Consider the following 15,058-nt stretch of genomic DNA (forward strand, 5'->3'; position numbering starts at 1 on the left):
CTCCATGTCTTGAGCATGGAGAGTCAGATACCGACCGTTGGAGGGGAGTAGAGGCCGGTCACAACAAATTGTGGGTTGTGCAGCCTACTATTAAAACCTACAGTCATGTAGGGATGTGTTTTTGTCGAGGGTTTAAAAGATAAATATAAAAAAAATACAGTATGTGGTATATGGTATAAAATACAGTATGTGGTATATGTGGTATATGCTAATACTCGTTATTTTTCTTTAGGAGTTATATTAACTAGATTGTGTGTTAGTGTCACACATTGTCTTCTTAAGCTAAAGCTTAGTTTACATATACATGCTGCACTTCCTATAGAATCGTGTCCATTACTTGTTGATTGAATACATGAAGAGTAACTAGAGACATAAATTGTAGAGAGTGATGTAGAGTATGATGCAAGATATTTACAAACAGAAGCAGGAAGAGGGAGGAAACTGTAGGTAGATAAATTTAATGTGTGGTGCAGAACTTGACTCAGAAAGCTGCAAGTGTTCAGCAGCTACTCCTTCTCTCTGGTGATGGAGACACTAGAGGAAGTTGAACTCTGCTTTCCACATCTCCTCAACGCCTCATGCAAGAAGCGCACACGTCCTCACTCTGAGGCAATGCTCATTTATGTTCTAGTGTCCTGCATCTCTCTGCTCACTGCGAGTCTCAACCTGCTGGTCATCGTCTCCATCTCCCACTTCAGGCAGTGAAACATATTTTGGCTCTCATTAATGTTTTTTTGGGGGCCACTGATATTCTATAACCTAATGTGCTGGGGCTCTAATCTTTTACTTTTGTGGTAGAGTAATTTTAAACACTGTTCATAGTGAACAGTAAATTACATCTAAATATTACATTTCCCTGATCATTTAACATTGTTAAAGATGCTGTTATTGTTTAATAGTAATACTTTCTCCCTGCAGGCAGCTCCACACTCCCACCAACCTCCTCCTCCTTTCTCTGGCTGTCTCTGATTTCCTCGTTGGTCTCATCGTCATGCCGTTTCAGATCATCCTAATAGAACCTTGTTGGTTCCTTGGTAACCTGCTGTGTGTTCTGTATTACTTCTTACCCTTTATCACGGTTTATTCCTCAGTAACAAACATGGTGCTGATATCAGTGGACCGTTATGTGGCCATCTGTGATCCTCTGCGTTACTCCACCATAATGTCTCAATTGAGAGTTAAACACTGCGTCCTGCTGAGTTGGGTTTATTGTCTTTTTTACAGCTTCATGCTTTTATATGACAACATTAAGCAGCCAGGCAGGTTTAACTCCTGCTTTGGAGAATGTGTGATTAGCGTAAATGGAGCTGTTGACCTCGTGTTAGGCTTCATCATCCCCATCTCAGCCATCATCATCCTGTATGTGAGGGTGTTTGTGGTGGCTGTGTCTCAGGCTCGTTCCATGCGCTCCCACGTTGCAGCTGTTAAACTGCAGCGTTCACTGACTGTGACTGTTCAGAGTTCAGAGCTGAAAGCAGCCAGGACTCTGGGTGTGGTTGTTGTTGTGTTTCTCATGTGTTACTGTCCATTTTATTGTATCTCACTCTCCGGCTATAATCTCATGATCGGGTCTTCAAGTAATTCCATAGCATTTGTTTTATATTTTAACTCCTGTTTAAATCCTGTCATCTACGTCTTTTTTTATCGCTGGTTTAGAAAATCTATTAAACTCATTGTGACACTTCAAATACTACAGCCAAACTCATTCAACGCAAACATACTGTAGAGATCTCAGACAACACAGCTGAACTTTTAACTATGTGACAAACAGCTGCTGATAAAGTGAAGCAAAGAAACATCACACTGGACACTAAGAATAATTGACTGTTATGTCATATAATGTATGTTCATTAGCTTTTGCTTGTGGCAAACAAAATGTGTCCCAATATTCATTCCTGCTGTTGCAGGAAAATATGTATCCTTCAGCTACTTAGGACAATATTATCTGGATCTCAGTTCTTTTTGACTGTACTGTCTAAACTCATACTGAAGGGTATTTTTTGACTTCAGGATTATTGATGAAGCATCACTTTATGTAAATATAACTGACAGTAATGTCTGTGATGGAACTGCATGTCACACCATCCAGCACTTGTTGATATATCCATCCATCCATTCGATAAAATACATGTTTCATCAAAGCTGGTCACTGTGATTTTCTCCAGAACCTACATTGCCGTGAAAAGGTATTTTCTCCCTTCACAGAACACAAAGATAATCCTAACAAAGTACAAAATGCCGAGTTAATTTCATAAAAGAAAATAGCTTTTTTTCAAGCTCAAGGTAAATTTCTTTGACACACTCAGGCCTGATTGCTGCAAAATGCATGAAGCTTAACTAGAGAAATAGATTGTAGAGAGTGATGAAGATGTAGAGTATGATGCAAGATGTTTACAAACAGGAGCAGGAGGATTGAGGAAACTAGAGGGAGATAAATCTTAGGTGTGGTGCAAAGCTTGACTCAGACAGCTGCCAGTGTTTAGCAGCTTCTCTTGCTCTCTGATGATGGAGACCCTGGAGGAGCCTGAACCCTGCTTTCCACATCTCCTTAACGCCTCCTGCAGGAAATACGCTCGTCCTCACTCTGAGGCAATGCTCATTTATGTTCTAGTGTCCTGCATCTCTCTGCTCACTGCGAGTCTCAACCTGCTGGTCATCGTCTCCATCTCCCACTTCAGGCAGTGAAACATATTTCGTCTCTCATTTAATGTTGTTTTGAGGGTCACAAAATAGTCACTAACCCTAGACATGTGCTGGTGGTCTAATCTTTTATTTTTGTGGTACAGTAATTTTAGACACTGTTAATAGTGAACAGTAAATGACGTCTTAATATTACATTTTCCTACTCATTTAACATTGTTAAAAATGCTGTTATTGTTTAATAGTGATACTTTCTACCTGCAGGCAGCTCCACACTCCCACCAACCTCCTCCTCCTCTCTCTGGCTGTCTCTGATTTCCTCGTTGGTCTCATCGTCATGCCGTTTCAGATCATCCTCATAGAACCTTGTTGGTTCCTTGGTAACCTGCTGTGTGTTCTGTATTACTTATTACCCTTCATCACGGTTTATTCCTCAGTAATAAACATGGTGCTGATATCAGTGGACCGTTATGTGGCCATCTGTGACCCTCTGCATTACTCCACCATAATGACTCAATTGAGAGTTAAAATCTGTGTGCTGATGAGTTGGGTTTTCTCCGTTTTTTACAGCTTTGTGATTTTATTCGACAACTTATATCAACCAGGCAGGTTAAACTCCTGTTATGGTGAATGTGTGATTAACATAAATGGACCTGTTCATTTGGTGTTTGGCTTCATTGTCCCCATCTCATCCATCATCATCCTGTATGTGAGGGTGTTTGTTGTGGCTGTGTCTCAGGCTCGTTCCATGCGCTCCCACGTTACAGCTGTTAAACTGCAGCGTTCACTGACTGTGACTGTTCAGAGGTCAGAGCTGAAAGCAGCCAGGACTCTGGGTGTGGTTGTTGTTGTGTTTCTCATTTGTTACTGTCCAATTTACTGTATTTCTCTCTCTGGCTCGAATCTCACGATTGGTTCTTCAGCTAATGCTATAGCATTTCTTATATATTTTAATTCATGTCTAAATCCTGTCATTTACGTCTTTTTTTACCGCTGGTTTAGAAAATCCATTAAACTCATTGTGACACTTCAAATACTGCAGCCAAACTCATTTAAGGCAAACATACTGTAGAGAGGTCAGACAACGCAGGTGAGCTTTTTGATTCAGTGAAGCAGAGAATCGTCTGGAAACTAAGAATATTTAATTGATGTTATGTTACATTATTTCTGTTCTTTTGTTTTTGCTTGTTTGCAAATTGAATATTTCTTGATGTTCATTGTAATCAATGTTGGAAAAATCTGTATCCTGCAGCTACAGAGAAAAAAATAATTACAGTTCATTTTAATTGTGACTTTAGTATTATTGCAAAACTTGACTTAATAATAAAACAGGAGACAGTGGCTTTAAAGTCTGTTATGTAACCTGCTGTAATCTCCATAACTATGTTTTCTACACTGAAAAAATGTGGAGTAAAATTTTGCTTAGAAAAAAGTAGGTAACAATTTCCACGCAGAAATCCTGAGTAAAAATAAGAGGACAAATTCTTAAGTACACTATATGTAATAGCACATAATTTTCATTCAAGTACTCAATAAACTTTACTTTTTTGGTTATTGAGCTAAATAAATCACTATATCTTACACTGTCCTTCTTTCAATTTTATTCAAAATGTATTTGCATCAACACTTACTATGATGTACATTTATGTAAGTTATATTTCAGTAATGTTTAATTCAATTTTTAATTGTTACAAATAAAGTGTTTTTTTTTTATTTAGCATATATTTGCAACAGTATCTTAATGTGTTTACTTATATATTATTGTTAATAAATGGCCCCAGCTGTTTGGTGCAGTGGTTGGTGCAATTTCGCTCCTAACACACATATTGTAGCTCTGTCCTCTCAGAGAGGAGAAGAATAGTGTAAAGAACAGAATAGTCTTTCGATGGTGGCTCTAAAATCCATGTGCAAAAGCACATTTTTAACACAAAAAATGTATCACTGTCCACTGAGGGTCAGTTACATGCATACTTCTCATGGTGCAGCTTACAGAACAACTCAAAACACATTATAAACACACATGAACAATTCACTAATTCAATTCCACCAAACCTATAATACTAATCAACTCCTATCTTTCATTATAACGTTGAGAACACAGGAACCATCATTTCTCCCATGAGCCTTAGCCTGTTAAGGTGGGTCTATGCCCCTGACTGATACAACACCTTAGATAAAATCTAAAAATGCATTTTATGTACTTAAGATTACAAGTTAAACACTTGGTCCCTATGAATACAGTTCTGACATTAAATAATACCACAAATCCAATAAAAATAAACAGTTTTGTATTATACCTGATACATATTAAAATTTTACTTGGATAAAAATACAATTAATGCATTCGGTTTAGATGGGTTTATGTATGGAGAAGGCTTTGGAGGTCAACTGCTGCCTGTTGAATAGACTTCCCCTTTACTACTATGTGTTACCGTCAGCAGAGGACGAGAGGAGGCATTGGACATGCTCCCACTTAATGGTGAGCCTGCCTTTTTACCACTGATGCAGATGGTCGGCCGCAATAGAGGCAGAGGCCCAGCGTGTGTCGTCTAATTTCCTCGGCATCACGCAGCCTAGTACGACCCACCTGCATGGGTTCCTTGAGCAGAAGCTGGGCAGACGCTCCTTGGAAGGTGGAAAAAGGAACGGCAGAGAAGGACTGTCTGTCCTCCCAGCCGCAGTTCCCGTGCCTTTATTGCTGAAATGTTTTGTTGTCATGACATGCTGTGCCTCAGACTGGGGATTGTTCCTGGGGGGTCATCAATGATTTGGTTATCAAATGAAAGGCTTTCATTGTGGTCACCACAGGAGCATTGTTTAGGAAGCAAAGGGGGTTTACTGCACTCATGTATGTAAGAATAGTCAACAGCTCATGTGAGGGTTTGTAATGGGGTATAAAGGCAGGTTTTGTCTCCTCAGTCCTTCAGTGGATATTCAATATGGCTTAGTGGCATGTAGTCTGATCCACTCCATGTCGACATGAAAGTAAATTAAGGTACTGTACCAAGGTCTACTCAGTATGACATCATACAGTACACACTTCAGTAAAGAGGTGTGGTGATCAACCTTACTTACCTACTTAGCGACACACTCTCAAAACCAGAGGGCTTAAAATACTTTTAGACGAGCAGTGTGGGCGATCTAAAAGGTTTAGGTCTATTGGCCCCACATTCTCAGCTTCAAGCTTGTACTGTACCTGTAAGCACAGATATCACAATACATATACAACATAAAAGGTCACATATTGTTAGGGTTGGTTTGGATTGGAGATTTGATGATGAACAGTTTTACTGAATACTGAATACATATAGCCATAAGAATTGTGGGCCAGACAAGGTCATCCAGACGGGCTGAGCTTGCTTGACCTACTTGCTCTGTCCCGGTATAAATAGTTTTGTTTGCTTAACACAATTTTAACACAATTGCACCCAGTGAACACAATTGGAAAAGCAGTTTATTTTATTGAAAAATTGCAGTTCATTTTTATCTTTACAGAATTATCTTGCGAGCCAGATTAAATCCATTTGAGGGCAGTATCTGGCCCACGGGTCATGCACTTGGCACCCCTGATATAGAGTATGATGCAATATATTTAAAACAACACACAGGAGAAGGAGGGAGGAACCTGGAGGTAGATAAATCTAACGTGTGGTGCAGAACTTGACTCAGACAGCTGCAGGTGTTCCGCAGCTTCTCTTCCCCTCTAGCAATGGATACACTGAAGGAGCCTGAACTCTGCTTTCCACATCTCCTTAACGCCTCCTGCAGGAAATACGCTCGTCCTCACTCTGAGGCAATGCTCATTTATGTTCTAGTGTCCTGCATCTCTCTGCTCACTGCGTGTCTCAACCTGCTGGTCATCGTCTCCATTTCCCACTTCAGGCAGTGAAACATGTTTTTTTAAATGTTGTTTTGAGGCTAACTAGATAACATCTGAGCTGTGCTGGTGGTTTGACTATTGCCATATACTATAATCACATGTATTATATTACTGCTTTGTTTTATCAACTGTAATTTTGGTATGAACAAACTTTAATTGCCTTGTAAAGTCATGTAATGCTGTTCTCTCTTTCCAGGCAGCTCCACACTCCCACCAACCTCCTCCTCCTCTCTCTGGCTGTGTCTGATTTCCTCATTGGTTTGATCGTGGTGCCGTTCCAGATGCTTTTAACAGAGCCCTGTTGGTTCCTAGGTGACCTGGTGTGTGTCTTGTATTATTTCATACCTTTCATCACTGTTCCTGCCTCAGTGATAAACATGGTGCTGATTTCAATTGACCGTTATGTGGCCATCTGTGATCCTCTTCGCTACTCCACCAGAATCACTCACAGCAGAGTTAAGCTCTGTGTCGTCCTGTGTTGGGTTTACTCTATCTTCTACAGTTTTCTGTTTTTATATGACAACCTGAAGCACCCAGGCAGCTCTAATTCCTGTTATGGAGAATGTGTCGTAAATGTTATTCTGGCTGCTGACCTGATTTTAAGCTTCATCGTCCCCATCTCAGCCATCATCATCCTGTATGTGAGGGTGTTTGTGGTGGCTGTGTCTCAGGCTCGTTCCATGCGCTCCCACATTACAGCTGTTAAACAGCAGCGTTCACTGACTGTGACTGTTCAGAGATCAGAGCTGAAAGCAGCCAGGACTCTGGGTGTGGTCGTTGCTGTGTTTCTCATGTGCTACTGTCCATTTTATTGCGTTTCTCTCTCTGGCTCTGATCTCATAATCAGTTCTTCAGCTAACACCTTCATAGCCTTTCTGGTCTATTTTAACTCCTGTCTGAACCCAGTGATCTATGTCCTTTGCTACCGCTGGTTCAGAAAGTCCATTAAACTTATTGTTACACTTCAGATACTCCAGCCTCAGTCTTGTAAGGCCAACATACTGTAGAGAAAAAAAATGAAACTTTGCATGTTGTAGTTGTGTCATTAGAGTGGCTATCCAAATTAATGAGCACTATATTTACTTAATTTAATGTACATATGCAAGATGCTGAAGCCCCAAGTTTAAAATTGTAAAATAATAAGGTAAATGTCCCTGTTTTAAGTTTCCAAATATGAAAGTCAAAGTAAAAATAAATTAAGTAGAAGTCAAATTAAAGCAAAGAGAGTAAATGTCCAGAGTAGCAAACATTTTGATAGGAAACACAACCCTAAATAATAATCAGGTTAGAAACTGGTGTCATTCATCGATTTACTATACTGTGGCTACTATTTTTTTCTATTTTTTGTTTCTACCAGTCTGACATCAACCTCGCTCAGAATTATTGCGCAGTAAGTAAAGTAAAATCACTTTAAAGTTATTTGTTTTCAGTTGTGTGACTTCTTAATGAACAACCTTAATTGTTAACCTTAATTGATGTTTCCCCATAACAAAGGAACTAATACACAGCTGATTCAAGCTCCTGCTTGCACCAAGGGGGGCAGACACATTTCACACACTCTCACCTCTGGGATGACGACACATTGGCCTCCACTGAATAAGTGCAATCAAAGGTGCTAAAAAACAAGCTAAGAAGAGAGTTCTTCTGGAGAATACACCTCCGTATGATGCAACTGTAACCAGTTGTTTCAGTTAAAGTTTGTCACATAGCAATCAACTAACATGAACACACTCCCTAAATTTTCTCCCAGCTGACGTCTACTGAGCCAAACCATCTGGGTCACTTCCCTGGCCATTTACAGTAAAAGTTTTTAAACTAAGTCCAAAAGATGAGCCTTATGAAAAGATTTTTTTTGCTTCATTACAACCCCTAATGTTTCTTTGTTTTAATTTTAAAACCTGGAAATATGCTTCTAAAAGTGTGGACGAGTCCCATGAAAGGTTCCATAAAGTCACTAAAATTAAAACAAAGTGCCATAGACTCAAAAGAGGAGCAGGCAATGGTGAATCACAGAGCTGTCGGGCAACGGAACAGTCAGGCAAGGTACAGACAGGGGTGATACAAGTTACGGTTTCAAGCACGGGGGAGACAATCAAGATAACACTAGAACAGGGTATGAAAACACCACGATCTGGCGGAGAACTTGTGTGAGTGCTGGAGACTAAATTCTGACACTAATTATTGATTTGGTCAGCTGATAATGACCGGAAGCAAAGCGAACGTAAAACCTTGTGAAACACAGAAGCGGATATGTATAAAATAAAACAAGAAATAGAACATGCAAAGCCCTGGATTGTGACAACAATAGGCACAAAATCAATAAGTAGTAGTATATACCTTAGGCTGACACATTTATAATTAAACAGCTGATGTACTGTAAAATTAGTATTAATAGGAATAATACTGTTAAGGTATGTGCAAACATTCATACAAATATACAAATACATATATCATATACATACACATATGCATAATTTTTGCATAATCTCATAATACTTAATTATAGCCATGACAAACAACTACCATAATCACATTACTGATATTGATAGTGAAAAGTAGCTACGTAAGCTAAGTTTAGAAAGCCTGTTTACTAGCTCAGGTGTTGAGTGTCCCACTACAAGGTTAGTAAAGCTGTAGTTTAACATTGTTCACCCAAAGGGTGAGGCAGATGTTGGTGCATGAACAATGCCACTTGTGAAAACCAGGGTGATGGGAGGAGCTCAGCCACTACAACCAGTCAAACAAGTCAAGGGAAGAAATCCAGTAGCCAGGGAGCCCATATACCTTTAATTTCAGGAGGGCAGGTGTTGCGACCCAAGCCGCCCACACAGAACCTTCCAGGCAGAGCTGCAGCAGTCACAGAGACAACAGCCGAGGTCAGAGTGGGCCACCGTGGGTCAACGCTGTCCGCCCCATGAGAACCAGGGGCAAACACTCCCCTATTGGGGGGCTGGCTTGACAGAGTGGAGTCCAAGGACCCACGATCCGTAGGAAGCCCACTAGGAGATGCCCCTTTGCTTAGAGTGAGACTCACCCCCAGGTCCGCCACCCTCACAAGAGCAGAGTGGGGCCTACCCTGTTGGCCCCTAGCATCCCCTGGGCTCACAACATGAGGCTGGCAATTGGTGAGGGTCGGTCTGCTGCCCATGTGGCCCCAGGCAGGGGCCGCAGCACCTCCCGAGTCCCATCCACCCACCGCAACCTGGGAGAAGCAAGGGGCAGCGGAAAAGGCACCCCAGAGCCCTACAACCCAACTTGAACGGGAGTGTGTGGAATTAGAGTGCACTGAAAGTAAAGGACATCTCCAGAAGCACAACCGCTGACTGACGGTGTGTTCCCCGGACAGTGTTTCCCGCCCTAGATTTCTATTGTGCAGTGAAAACTGGGTGGTGATCTCTGAAAGAGTCCACCCCCGGCTCTGAATGTACTGTATGTGTATGTGGGTAGGTATGAGGAGACTGCCAGTTCCTCGAGGGATCCAGCAGACAAAGCCAACAAAGTGAAGGCTCTGTATACTGGCTCCCTGGAGTACAGAGAGGTAAGCAAGGTCCGAAGCAAGGTCGATAGAGTCAGGTTCTAGACTAGCTCTACTACCCATCCCACCGTCCCCCACAACCCCCAGCCAGGAATAGATAAACGAAACCCAGGGACCGCAGTACTACTGCCCAGGCACCATATGTTGCGTGGCCAAAACCGCCCTCACCCCTCTGTCACACTTACTCATTTTCAAGCATGCTCATACTCACCCCATGTAGTGCTACACTCAAACCTACACACATACTCTTGGCCAACCCCCGCCCACGGCCCATTAGAGGCCGCAGCCCGAGTAGCCCAGCTGCGCGGCGGACCCCCCACCCCCCATGCCCCCACCTAAATAGGTACAGCATCCTAGGGGTGAGACACCTCTCCGGGCACAGGCAGGCACCCCTAGCGGAACCCCCCGGGACACAGGGCACCCAGGTCTCCATCCCCAGGTCAGTCCCTGCATTCTAGCAGGGAGGCCCGCCTCCACTCCCCGAAGACAGGCACACGCCAACCCTCCAAACAGCCCCACTCCGGCACCAGACTGCTGGTCCAAGCCGCCACTACACCCCAACTACACGGGGGACCCATGCATTCACCCCAGAATCAACCAGCCCCGCTGCCTCCTTCCCTTGGGCAGGCAGGCACTCCCAACCACCAGGAGAGAGGTTAAAGAGAGAGAGAGGAAGAAGGCGTGGCAGACAGTAGACAATTAAAGTAGCTCTAGGCTCAGAAGCCTGCATGTGTTTAGGTTCTCTTCTTTTTCTCTGGAATAGACGATGGAGGAAGCCAAACTCTGCTTTCCTAAACTTCTCAACTCCTCCTGTGTGAAGCGCATGCGCCCTGACTTTGAATCACAGCTTATTTACTCTCTGCTTTCCTCTGTCTCTCTGCTCACTGTGGTTCTCAACCTGCTGGTCATCATCTCCATCTCCTACTTCAGGCACAGATGAATTTCTAAGAGCTGTCGTTATGTTGTTGGTGTTGTTTTGTCCTTATTTGCTCTTAGCATTTTATCCTGACAGTTTGATTGACTCTGCACTACTGGAAAACGGTTGGTGTTTATAATAATGGTGCTGATGCTGTTCTCTCCCTCCAGGCAGCTCCACACTCCCACCAACCTCCTCCTCCTCTCTTTGGCGCTGTCAGATTTCCTTGTGGGCCTGTTTGTGATGCCGTTTCAGATTCTCTTAGCAGAGCCCTGCTGGCTTCTGGGTGACTTGGCCTGTGTTTTCTCTTATTTTGTTTCCTTCATCAACGTCTATGCCTCTGTAGTAAACATGGTACTGATCTCAATCGATCGCTACGTGGCCATCTGTGACCCTCTGGGCTACACCACCAAGATCACTCGTACAAGAGTTAAATTATGTGTCCTGCTGTGTTGGCTTTACTGTGTCTCTTACAGCTTCATGATTTTGTATGAAAACTTTAATCAGCCAGGCAGGTTTAACTCTTGCTATGGGGAATGTGTGATAAACATACTGGGAGCTGTTGACATTATTTTTGGCTTCATCCTCCCCATCTCAGCCATCGTCATCCTGTATGTGAGGGTGTTTGTGGTGGCTGTGTCTCATGCTCGTTCCATGCGCTCCCATGTTGCAGCTGTTAAACTGGCACGCTCTGGGACTGTAGCAGTGAAGAAATCTGAGCTGAAAGCAGCCAGGACTCTGGGTGTCATAATTTTTGTGTTTCTCTTGTGTTACTGTCCATTTTTCTGTATCTCCCTCTCAGGTCCTGACCTACAAATCGGTTCCTCCACTAACACCTTGATGGATTTCATTGTGTATTTCAACTCCTGTCTGAACCCAGTGATTTATGCCCTTTTCTACCCGTGGTTTAGAAAATCAGTTAAATTCATTCTTACTCTTAAAATACTGTGGACTGAATCACATGAGGCAAAAATAGTGTAAGAGCAACCTAAAGCAAATGCTTTGTTATTGTACTGCCTCATGTAAACCCCCTCCATCTCTTATCCATATTTTATGGGCATTTTAGTGTGCAAACATAAAACAGCCTCAATAAAAGCATCATTTACTTCACATTTTTTTGTTTTTGCATTCAGTGCTGGATAACTGATGACTATCTACTGATGGCTTTATTTTTTTGCAGTGTAGTATCACATGTTCTCTATCACTGCATACCTGCAGTCAATTTGGCATCATTTTATCATGGTTGTCATGCTCATAATATTGTGGAGACCCACCAACCTGAACTGAACCTTAAAATATGTATGCTTGTGTTTTATGTAAAATTTAAGTGAAGGTGTTACAAATCTATACATTAACTAAATAACAAAAAGACAAACCCACGCACAGGCATCTAGTAAAAATGTTAGGCCCTCTCAGTTTATAGCTGATGACCTGACTGACTCACTGACTGACTCACTCACTGACTGACTGACTGCACAATCTCAAGCCTTCAAAGTAAGTGTAATTTAATTGAGTAAAAGACAAAATAAATGCAAACAGCATGAGAGAAATTGAAAGCTAATCAGGAAACCTATACTGAATAGGTAATACAAAGGAATGCTCCTAAACTAACAAAGGTGAATGAAAAACAGACTAGTATAGGCAACATAGATTCTTAATAATTAAGAAAAGTACAATGCAAGAAGTAATTGCAAACAAAGGCCAGAACTCAGAATCAATGTATGCATGAGAGGTACTGTATGCCAGTGCAAAGACACAAACTCACACAGACACATGAAAAATTCCTAACAAATGTGACAAGGCATAAGAAGGAAGGAACAAGGAACAAGAAAAACAGAATGTTATGGAAAACAGGAAACTAACCAGGTAAAAAGGAACAATCATCCATCCATCCATTTTCTTAACCGCTTACTCCCTAGTGCGGGGTCACGGGGGTGCTGGAGCCTATCCCAGCTGGCTACGGGCGAGAGGCAGGGTACACCCTGGACAGGTCGCCAGTCCATCGCAGGGCAACACATACAGTAGACAGACAACCATTCACACACACACTCACACCTACGGGCAATGGAGAGAAGCCAATCAACCTAATGCACGTCTTTGGACTGTGGGAGGAAGCCGGAGAACCCGGAGAGAACCCACGCAAACACGGGGAGAACGTGCAAACTCCACACAGAAAGGCACCAGGGCCGCCTCCGGGAATCGAACCCAGAACCTTCTCCCACAGTCTTTGGACTGTGGGAGGAAGCCGGAGAACCCGGAGAGAACCCACGCAAACACGGGGAGAACGTGCAAACTCCACACAGAAAGGCACCAGGGCCGCCTCCGGGAATCAAACCCAGAACCTTCTGGCTGTGAGGCGACAGTGCTACCCACCCACCGCACCACCGTGCCGCCCAAGGAACAATCAAACAAAGTCAATAACGGTAACAACAAACCAACAGATGATGTGAAAAACCTTATCCTAAGTATGAGAACCAAGTTAGAAATAGTTGATGTGAAGTGTTTGGTGCCATGTGACATAGTTAAGCTGCTACACTGTTAGACTATCACAGTTCTGATACAATGAGAGAAAATAAAAGAAAGCGAGAATCAATCAAAACACAAACAGTTGATGGAGGCCCTCTTGGCTCTAAATGGCTTTTCGGAGGCATGCTAAAGGTGCATCATCCTTTTCCTTTTCCATTAGTGACCAGTACATCCTTAGTCACCTGTAAATTTACAGTAGATGTGTGAATTATAATTTCTTTGCATAGTTTTCTTTGCGAGGCCGTACATTTTGGTGGAGTCACTGGAAACAATGTTGTATCTAAGACAGAGATGACAGAAGGGGAGGTGGGGGAGGAGTTAGGGAGAGAATAAATCAGCTGTTTGAGGGAGAGATGTTGCACAGGGAGCTGCAGGTCTTTAGCAGCTCCTACTCTATTTCTCTGGTGATGGAGACAGTGGTGGAAGCAGAACTCTGTTTTCCAGAACTTGGCAACTCCTCCTGCAAAAAGCACCTCCGTCCCCGCTCAGAAGCATTGCTCATTTATTCAGTGCTGTGCTGCATCTCTCTGCTCACTGTGGTTCTCAACCTGCTGGTCATCGTCTCCATCTCTCACTTCAGGCACAGAATCATATCTTAGAGCTGATCATTCTTTGTTATGTTATAAGTTGTAACAGGTGACTGCTGGGTGTTACATCCTAGTGTTATTATATACATCTGTGTTATTATATCTGCCTTATTGCTGAGCGCCTTTGTTTGTGTGTAATGTTCACAGTGATGCTGTTCTCTCCCTTCAGGCAGCTCCACACTCCCACCAACCTCCTCCTCCTCTCTCTGGCTGTGTCTGATTTCCTTGTTGGTCTCATTGTGATGCCATTTGAAATTGTCCTGAATGAAACCTGCTGGCTCCCGGGTGACCCATTGTGCGCTGCCTATTATATCCTACCTTTTATTGGCGTCTCTGCCTCCGTAGGAAACATGGTGCTGATATCAGTGGACCGGTATGTGGCCATCTGTGACCCTCTGCGTTACCCGACCAAAGTCACTCAAAGTGCTGTTAAAGTCTGTGTCCTCTTGTGTTGGTTTAACTCTGCTCTCTATAACCTTGCATTTTTATTCAATAACCTAAAACAGTCAGACAAATTTTACTCCTGCCATGGAGAATGTGCGATTAACATAAATGGAGCTGTTGACCTTATGATAAGCTTCTTTATCCCCATCACAGCCATTGTCCTTATGTACATGAGGGTGTTTGTGGTGGCTGTGTCTCAGACTCGTGCCTTGCGCTCACAGATTACAGCTGTCAAAAGCAAACATTCACTGACTGTTCAGAAATCCGAGCTGAAAGCAGCAAGGACTCTTGGAGTTGTCGTTGCTGTGTTTCTCCTTTGTTACTGTCCATATTATTGTGTGACCCTCTCTGGGTATAACCTCACAATGGTTTCATCTACTAAAGCCTTTTTAGATTTTCTGGTGTTGTTCAACTCATCCCTGAACCCTGGGATCTACACCTTTCTCTATCCCTGGTTTAGAAAAAGCATTAAGCTCATAGTGACATTAGCCATTTTGCAGCCAAATTCCAGCAAGGCCAAAGTAATGTAG

General features: G+C 42.7%; 4 protein-coding genes across 4 annotated transcripts; all 4 read left to right on the forward strand.

The window, feature by feature from the left end:
- The first annotated feature begins 525 nt into the window (after positions 1-525).
- On the forward strand, positions 526-1,753 carry LOC114858731 (trace amine-associated receptor 13c-like). Its single transcript, XM_029156237.1, has 2 exons — positions 526-698; positions 919-1,753. The coding sequence occupies exons 1-2, from the start codon at positions 526-528 to the stop codon at positions 1,724-1,726; spliced, it is 981 nt and encodes a 326-aa protein (XP_029012070.1). The 3' UTR covers positions 1,727-1,753.
- Positions 1,754-2,505: 752 nt separating this feature from the next.
- LOC114858211 (trace amine-associated receptor 6-like) lies at positions 2,506-4,209 on the forward strand. Its single transcript, XM_029155134.3, has 2 exons — positions 2,506-2,678; positions 2,905-4,209. The coding sequence occupies exons 1-2, from the start codon at positions 2,506-2,508 to the stop codon at positions 3,710-3,712; spliced, it is 981 nt and encodes a 326-aa protein (XP_029010967.2). The 3' UTR covers positions 3,713-4,209.
- Positions 4,210-6,349: 2,140 nt separating this feature from the next.
- On the forward strand, positions 6,350-7,711 carry LOC114858179 (trace amine-associated receptor 13c-like). Its single transcript, XM_029155038.2, has 2 exons — positions 6,350-6,522; positions 6,717-7,711. Exons 1-2 carry the CDS (start codon positions 6,350-6,352, stop codon positions 7,525-7,527), a joined length of 984 nt encoding a protein of 327 aa, XP_029010871.2. The 3' UTR covers positions 7,528-7,711.
- Positions 7,712-13,850: 6,139 nt separating this feature from the next.
- LOC114858720 (trace amine-associated receptor 1-like) lies at positions 13,851-15,058 on the forward strand. Its single transcript, XM_029156225.2, has 2 exons — positions 13,851-14,077; positions 14,254-15,058. Exons 1-2 carry the CDS (start codon positions 13,851-13,853, stop codon positions 15,056-15,058), a joined length of 1,032 nt encoding a protein of 343 aa, XP_029012058.2.

This window comes from Betta splendens, chromosome 7, assembly GCF_900634795.4.
Source record: "Betta splendens chromosome 7, fBetSpl5.4, whole genome shotgun sequence".
NCBI lineage: Eukaryota > Metazoa > Chordata > Actinopteri > Anabantiformes > Osphronemidae > Betta > Betta splendens.